General features: G+C 42.6%; 1 protein-coding gene across 11 annotated transcripts in view; it reads left to right on the forward strand.

Moving 5' to 3' along the window:
- TP53INP2 (tumor protein p53 inducible nuclear protein 2) overlaps positions 1–7,922 on the forward strand; it is a 31,329-nt gene extending 23,407 nt beyond the window's left edge. For 5 of the 11 annotated variants that reach the window (XM_035123924.3, XM_088673491.1, XM_088673490.1 and 2 more), the window contains 2 exons: positions 2,121–2,256; positions 3,598–7,922. In XM_035123924.3, the coding sequence (XP_034979815.2) occupies positions 2,121–2,256; positions 3,598–3,847 (386 nt within the window). In that variant the 3' untranslated portion in view covers positions 3,848–7,922. Of the gene's footprint in view, positions 1–1,910; positions 2,257–3,597 lie in introns of all 11 variants that reach the window. The other 6 variants (XM_035123921.3, XM_035123922.3, XM_088673487.1 and 3 more) reach the window with 3 other exon arrangements.

Genomic DNA, 7,922 nt, shown 5'->3' on the forward strand with positions numbered 1-7,922 from the left:
GATGTGGAGTAAGGGATTACAATCTGCATGGGAGAATTGGATGCTGGTGGCTTGTGCTTACTGCTCTCCCAACTTGATGTACCTTCATGGTATTCTGTTGCTTATCACTGGTCTACTATGAGCTTCTCCATGGCTATTTTTTAAAGCCAATTTCTCGTAAGCTAGTGGGAAGTTGCAGAACATGTTCTTCACACTCTCTGAAGGTTGTGCATTTTCAGAACAGGTTACAACAGTGTCCGAGTTACAACATCCGGAGTTTGACATTGCTGCTGTCTTCTTGACTAGGCTGCCGCTTCATATACAGCCCCTAGTGGTTAGCCAGTTGCCAAGTTTTCCGAGTATGCAGATGTCCCCCTAATTATGACAGGGGGAAGCAGTGATTTGTTGTGTCCCTTGTGAACTAGTGAGTTCTCTCCATGGTGATCGGCACTTGCTCTGCGTTCCAACTCTACTGATTTTGGCACCCAGACCTGCTTTGCCTTTTCTCCTTTACTTGGAGGATAGAGACAAGTTTTTCTCACTTCCCCATAATATGAGAACCCAGGGTCGTCCAATGAAGCAGAAAGTTAGAAAATTTAGGACAGACAAAATGAAGTCCTGGTGGATAATTGTGCTCACTCAAGTGGGTAATATTGGTGTTAAAAGTGTGTGTGTGTGTGTGTGTGTGTGTGTTTTCCCCTATATATATATTTGTATGTCAGTGGGACTTGGTGGCACATCACTGTGTGTAGGGTTGGTGTCTTAATGTCAAATGGAGCATTTCTGTTTTCCATCTGCCCAGTCACTGTGTCTGGGTTTGGATCTGTTGGGATAGATTGGAAAGGGAGATGAACCGGTGAGGTCTCTTTCTTCTATCCTTCTCCACTAGGGATGCCATCTGTACCAGCTTGCCTGTTTCTTGTACCTTATTTATTGTTTTACCATCCATTTCATTCTTCTGTTACTTCTTTTCTTTCTTCTTTTGAACCAGTAATTCCTTTTAAATATGCATACCTTTAAATATATTAACACACGTGGGTATGATACAGTATTTCTGGTTTTCACCATCTTGGAAGAGGTAGGTAGCTGTAGTCGAAACAAAATAAAAAAAAATCCTTCCAGCAGCACCTTAGAGACCAACTAAGTTTGTCATTGGTATGAGCTTTCGTGTGCATGCACACTTCTTCAGATAGGGAGAGCTAGGCACTCTTACTATTTGGCAACGCTCTTTGTAGCTCTATGTTCCTCTGGCGCTTTGATAACCCACCATGGGAGGACGTCCTTGCTTTGCTTGTGGGTTGTCACTCTTGTTGATTTCCCTTCCTTCAACCAGCATGGTGGCTCACACTTTTGCAAGGCTGGACTGTGTGTACAAGCAACCCAAGGCGTCTCTTGGGGACCACCATGTTTTTAGGGGCATTGAGGTGGCAACAGACACTCTGAGAGGAGCACCTCCAGGTTCCCTGCCGTTGTTGCAAAGGATGCTGGGAAACTAATCTCAGATGGGGTGCAGCTGCAGTTGCAAGTTATGCCAGGGCTCACTGCTCGGGTGGCAAGGCCGCAGCTACCTGGGGTGGCAAAACATCTTGAGCCAGCCCTGACTCCTCAGGGAAGGCTTTGGGATGAATTAAAAAAATGCCTTTGGGGTGTCATTTGTACTAATAATGCCCCCTTTCTCTTCTCCCTCCCTCACCCCTTCCTTCCCATCCAATGTATATTGAATGTGTGTGCCACTTCTCCCCTCTTAATCCTCTCCCCACCCCTGCACTGCCTTGCACAACCCTTGCATGGCTTTGAACAACGGTAACTACCTTTTCTTTTTGGTTTGGTTTTGAATTTTTTATTTTATTTTATTTTCTTGCTGTCGTTGCTCTTGTTCTGGCTGTCCTCCCGTTTTTGTGTGGGTGGTGACTCTTGTTGTCTCTCATTAGATAGTTACGCTTCAGCCTCCAGTAAGGAGCGGCGGGTAGGTGAGAAGGATTCTGTTTGTGCTTCTCGTTGCCGCCGTGGGTCCCCTCCACCTACCACGTCTTCGCCCCACTCCCTCAGTGACTGTGTCAGCAGGTCCATGCCCTCTCAGCCTGACCCCTGCTTGATGGACGAGAGTTGGTTTGTTACCCCTCCCCCCTGTTTTACTGCAGAAGGTCCTGACCCCGTCAGCATGGAGAGCAACCCCATGGAGGACCTTTTGATTGAACATCCCAGTATGTCCGTCTATGTCACCAGCAGCAGCATCATTGTGGAAACGGAAAATGCTGAGGAGCACATCCCTGAAGGGTAAGCTTGGATTATTGAGGGAAATGGGCCAAGACATTGGCTACTAAGAACAACCTCACCCACTATCAGATTTCATTACCAAAATAATAATAATAAAATTAATTTAGGCAAATGAGTCTTGACTGACGGTCTGGGATCATTTTAAAATCAATTCATTAACTGATGAAGAGCATATGCAAATAGTGTCCAAAGTGACAACTGCCACAATGTTTAGATATATAGATGTCTATGAAATTAAGTATTGTGCAGGTGACACTGTGATCTAAACCATTGAACCTCTTGGGCTCGCTGATCAGAAGGTTGGAGGTTCAAATCCGCACAATGGGGTGAGCTCCCGTTGCTCTGCCTGAGCTTTTGCCAGCCTAGCAGTTCAAAAGCATACCAGTGCAAGTAGATAAATAGGTACTGCTGCAGCGGAAAGGTAAACAGCGTTTCTGTGCGCTCTGGCTTCTGTCACAGTGTCCCGTTCTGCCAGAAGTAGTTTAGTCATGCTGGCCACATGACCCGGAAAGCTGCCTGTGGACAAACACCGGCTCCCTCGGTCTTGAAAGCAAGATGAGTGCCGCACCCCATAGTCACCTTTGACTGGACTTAACCGTCCAGGGGTCCTTTACCTTTACCTTTTTTTTGCCTGTGTGTAAAAAATTAGTGTTCCCCCTGTTCATAATACTATGTGAGAGAGGGGGTTATTAGTTTTTTGTTTTATTATGTATTTTGTGTTCTTATTCTGCATTTTTCTACTGTAAACTGCCCTGGGATCTTTGTATGAAGGGTGGTATACAAATTTAATAAATAAGAATAACAATAACTCAGGGACATCCACTGAAGCAGAATGTTGACCAGTTCTGTACTTGTGCCTTTTCTACTTTCTTCATCATTGAATGTGATAACTTCATTTTAAAAGAATTGGGTGTGTTAGTCTTGCATCTGACTGTTTTGATGTTGTAAATGATTTCCTACACACACTTTTTTATTATTATTGAAGTGACTAGGGTGTAGAAATAGTCTTGAGGCCATGGAGGAAGCTCATATGTTCCCACCATGTATACAGTCTAATGTGTAACATGTTCAAATGCACAGACAGTTCATTCCATCCCTATCCCTGCAGAGAGGAGGGAGATCTCATGAGTGGTCTCTGCATACAACTGGTTCCATGTTTTGTGGCAGGCGGATTGGGAGGGCACAAGTATTTCTGCTTCCCCGCTATACTTATGAGTGGGCTGCTTCGATGAAGAAGGCCTTTTGCAACTTTAGGGGAAGTCTCTTATGTCCTCTCAAGTAGGCCTAACCCTGCCAAGAGCCTTGAACCACCCTGAGTCTTGTGTACCTTTGTTTCTGCAGTGAGGTACCTGAACGCCGTTTGCAGCGTCATGCCCCTCACCACTCCACCTCTCTTGCCACCAAGGCCGCCATATTGGAGAAGGTCAACCAAGTGCGTCGGATTCAGAGGGCAAAGCAGCTGTCGGAGAAGCACAAGTTCAGTCAGAAAGTCATGCAGCGGCAGAACCGCACCAGAGAGTGCCGCCCGCGCCGGGCCAAACACCAAGGCAGCTTTGTCTACCAGCCATGCCAGCGCCAATACAACTACTAAGCTACTTCAGGAAGTCTACACTGTGGGGCATTATCCTTTTAACTTTCAGCTTCACCAGTTCCTCACAATGCTTTCTTCAGCCAAGAGGGTCATCTTCGTCCATTTTCTGAAATAAACCCAGTGCCCTCACCCCTTTGAGAAAACCTCCTACATTCTCCTGAACTGGCAACGTTCAATAGTTGTTCTTTTGTGGGCTTTTCATGGGCTTTATATCTCCACCTCCACACCCCTTTTTCAGCAAGAAATACATTTTCTGATTTACAGCTTCCTTTCCTTTTTGGGTTTAATCTTCCCCATTCCCATCCCTCCATCCACAAGCGTGGATTTTGATTTTGATCTGAAGGTGAAAGAAACCCAACATGACCCAGTAAAATATCCCAGTAATAAGGCTGCAGGTCTATTTTGAAACTCCAATGTGGGTTGTTGTTGTTTTTAAAGAGGTGTTGGAGAAATATGCATGCCTCTTAGTTACCAAGAAAGGCCATTTATCCTTGGTTATATTCTTGGTCACCAAGCGGCATGAAATCACACACTGGTTATTGTAGGAATAACCGGTGTTAGACTAATTGGTGCTTCCAGTGAATATATCACATTTCAATTTCTTTCCAGTGAGTTACGTACATAGTAGGGCCAAATGGCCTTGTCATTTCCTTGGGTCCCTTGTTGTTGCACTAGGGAGCCTATGACATCAGTGCCTTTCTTTATGACATCACACTCTCTACAGTGTGGTGTCACAAATTGAGATACCAGGTTCATGTGCAAACTGGAAAACAAAAATAACAAATAAACCGAACAAGTCCCAATGGAACTACTTAAAACTATATCTTATGGCAGATGTCCTTCCTTTAAAAATTCACAAATTGCACATTTGTTCCTTTCACTGGGCTGATGTGGTGGCTAGTCATGAGGCATTCTGGCATATCTTTAATTTTATTGGGGCTGTAAGACCCATGAAAATCCAAGGGAGTTTTGCCATTGACTTCAAATAGAAGATGGATTGTGTCTGAATCTTCAGTTCAGTAGTGTCATGTGATGTGAAATGGACCCTTTGAAAGTTCATTTTGAGCAGCTGTAGCTGCCAGCAGTGGTTTATGGGTGCTGCAGAAGTTCACAGTTATTGAAAGGTCAAACTTGTATTAACGTTGTTCTTAATCACACATGACCTTTTTGAAAGGCAGTGGGCTCTTCCTCCCTCTGATTACTTGCATAAAAGCTATCCTAGTTTTTCTTGTAGTATCATTCATGTGGCTCCATAACTACATGAGCAAGTGTTTAAACCCGTGTGTACAGAGCACAGTTGAATGTGGTACTTTTTAGAAGGACATCAGTGTGTGTGTGAATGTAAAATAAAATAACTTCTAACAAGGAAAAAAACCCACAAACTTTAAAATCCTAACTTTGCATCTTTATCCCATGCATTTTATCCTGAGGCTGATCATGGCAAACTTCCTCTAATGAAAATATTTCATTGTCCTAAGGAAGGAAAATATTAAAAGTCACCTGAATAAAATAAAAACAGACATTTGACAGAGACTCTTGTTCTGAGGACTTTTATCAGGTTGAGTTCTAAGGGCACCAACCAGATAAGCCCATGACAATTGCTTCAATGGGAAACAGATATGTAAATAGTCACATTTCTTCCACTGATTTCAGTGGGATGGCAGGATCATGCCTTAATATTATGTTTAGTGGGAAAACATCATTTTTCCGATCCTTGCCAGCAGTAGAGCACTTCATATTCATTCATGTTATCTTATTCTGGTGTTGATGCTAATGCCAAGGACCTCAGCAAAGAAAGGGACTTACACATGTTTTTAGAGGTAATAAAGTATGTTGGAGGAAGTAATGAAGGATGTTAGATAAGAGATTGAATGAGGCTAGAGGGATGAAGTAAGTGGGTCAAAGACAGAAGGCAAAATAAAGGGTCCTATGCACGCTTTCTCGAGAGTAAGCACCACTGTATTCAGTGGATTTATAGGTTCCGGATGTGTATCAGTGAAGAAGGGATCTAAAGCTGTTGACCAGGTGTAAGCCAAAGACATGGAGGTCTGGACCCTAGAGAGTAGAATGAATACCCTCTAGAGAACAGCATGAATACCCACATTTTGAAGAAAGCCTTTTACAATCTAGAGCACCCAATAAACATAGTCATTAGATTATGAGAACAAATAGCTTTGATTCTGTAGTCAGATGCATGGAGGAGGTCTCCTCTGATCAAGACCATTTCAGGAATACCGTATTTTTCCGTGTATAAGACTAGGTTGTTGTTGTTTTTTACCAAAAAAATTAGGTTTAAAATTGGGGCTCGTCTTAAACACGGGTAGTGCTGAGGGGGTGTTTTCTTAATTTGGAGTCCCCCAACATAGGGGGTGTCTTATACATGGGGGCATCTTATAGACGGAAAAATACGGTAATTGGGTTTCAGTCTAATTATTTTAGACAAGCATTGTCCTGTTAAAAACAATCCCATATGAAATGCTTGCAACAAAACTGTAATTTTTTTTTAAACATTTATACTGTATTCTTGTTCATTTCCCCACCCACCCCTTCTATCAAGTTAATCACAGTGTTCACATCCTGATTATGGTCACAATGACCATTGATTCTTAAACACTTGCTCGGTCTGGTTGAGAACTGCAATTTTCTGTCATATTTAATCTGTACTGAGCTTAGGAATTTCCTATATAAAACCTCATAATGATCATTTGGTACTGTCTATATATACATTTTAAAAAATAAGCTTGATACATGTTTAGAATAAGAAAGTAAATTACGTACTGAAACTCAGTTGAAAGGAAAAAAGGTAGCATTTCAGTGCTGTGGTTTTATAGGGTTGCCATATTTCAAAAAGTTGTTGAGCAACCCTAGGTTTTAGAACCACCCACCCCTTATACTGTATCATATCACATTCTGCATGTGTTTCAAAAGTGGTTTACCATGTGAAATTTGGAGAAGGGGGCTGCTATTCAAGAAATATAAGCCTAAAGCCTCTTGGCTAAGGGAATTAGCTGGGTGGTCCTGGGCTGTGTTTCTAAAACCAATAGCTTTATATTCACATGACACAACCGAACAGAAGATTTCCATCTGAACTCAAATGCATCTGAACTAAAATTGTCTTCCACCTACCCGATCCTGGCACTATACCTTGGCAGAACAGCATAGTAGAAATCCAGCTTTGTCAGTCATGTCAGTGTTGGGAAGGTTGCCCCTATTGAATGCCTGCCTGTTCCACTGCTGTCATATGAGCACACAAAAAAGTCACCCTAAATGTTTCTTCAAAATTTAAACTACTCAACCGAAAAAATGTCGGAAACCTACATTTACTGTACATTTGAGCTGCTGGTGAAGAAGGTAAATAAAGACCAGATCTCATCCTAAAATGTTGACTTCTTCCTGTTCTTCTGCCATTCCCACCTGCATTTGCCTATTTGCTGTCTTCATGACTCTTGAATAGCTGGTGTTCATCACCTTGTCCTCATGAAATTAATGGCAAAACCCCCATATAGGATCAGCCTCTGTGCTTTTTAACTACTGCTGAAGAGGCATCAGTTTCAGCCAGTTTATTGGTACAGAGGACTTGGCAAGGCACCTTAACAAGGGCAGAACCTCAAAACTTGGTTGCTTGTCACCAGCTGCATGTTACCTCCAGGAGTAGCAGTTGAGAAAGACATGCCAAAATCCTGGTTCTGAAGATAACACTAGACAGTTGCCCAAATTTCGTTTTATGTGTGAGTGCTAACACTTCCGCAGAAAGCCTATCAGATAGAGAATGTCAAAGCTAATTGATTTAATTTTAGTTCTGGGGCAAATGCACTTGACCTAGAACTGAAAGCAGAGCAATTAAATTTATGACTGATTCTTCCACTTCTCCTTTGACTTACCGAGAAAGCAATAGAGCTGGCAGGCCTGAGCATGAGTCCCAAGTACTGTACCTGTATGGTGGTGGTCACAGATTATGTTGGTTTCATTTGTGTCTGATTAAAATAGGGAGATTAACACTTTCTCTAATCTTGTGAAGTGTTTACAAGTTTTTGCCTCTGTCATGTCACATTAAATGCCTTTTACCACTACAGCA

The sequence above is a fragment of the Zootoca vivipara genome, chromosome 7 (genome assembly GCF_965207765.1).
Source record: "Zootoca vivipara chromosome 7, rZooViv2.hap1.1, whole genome shotgun sequence".
NCBI lineage: Eukaryota > Metazoa > Chordata > Lepidosauria > Squamata > Lacertidae > Zootoca > Zootoca vivipara.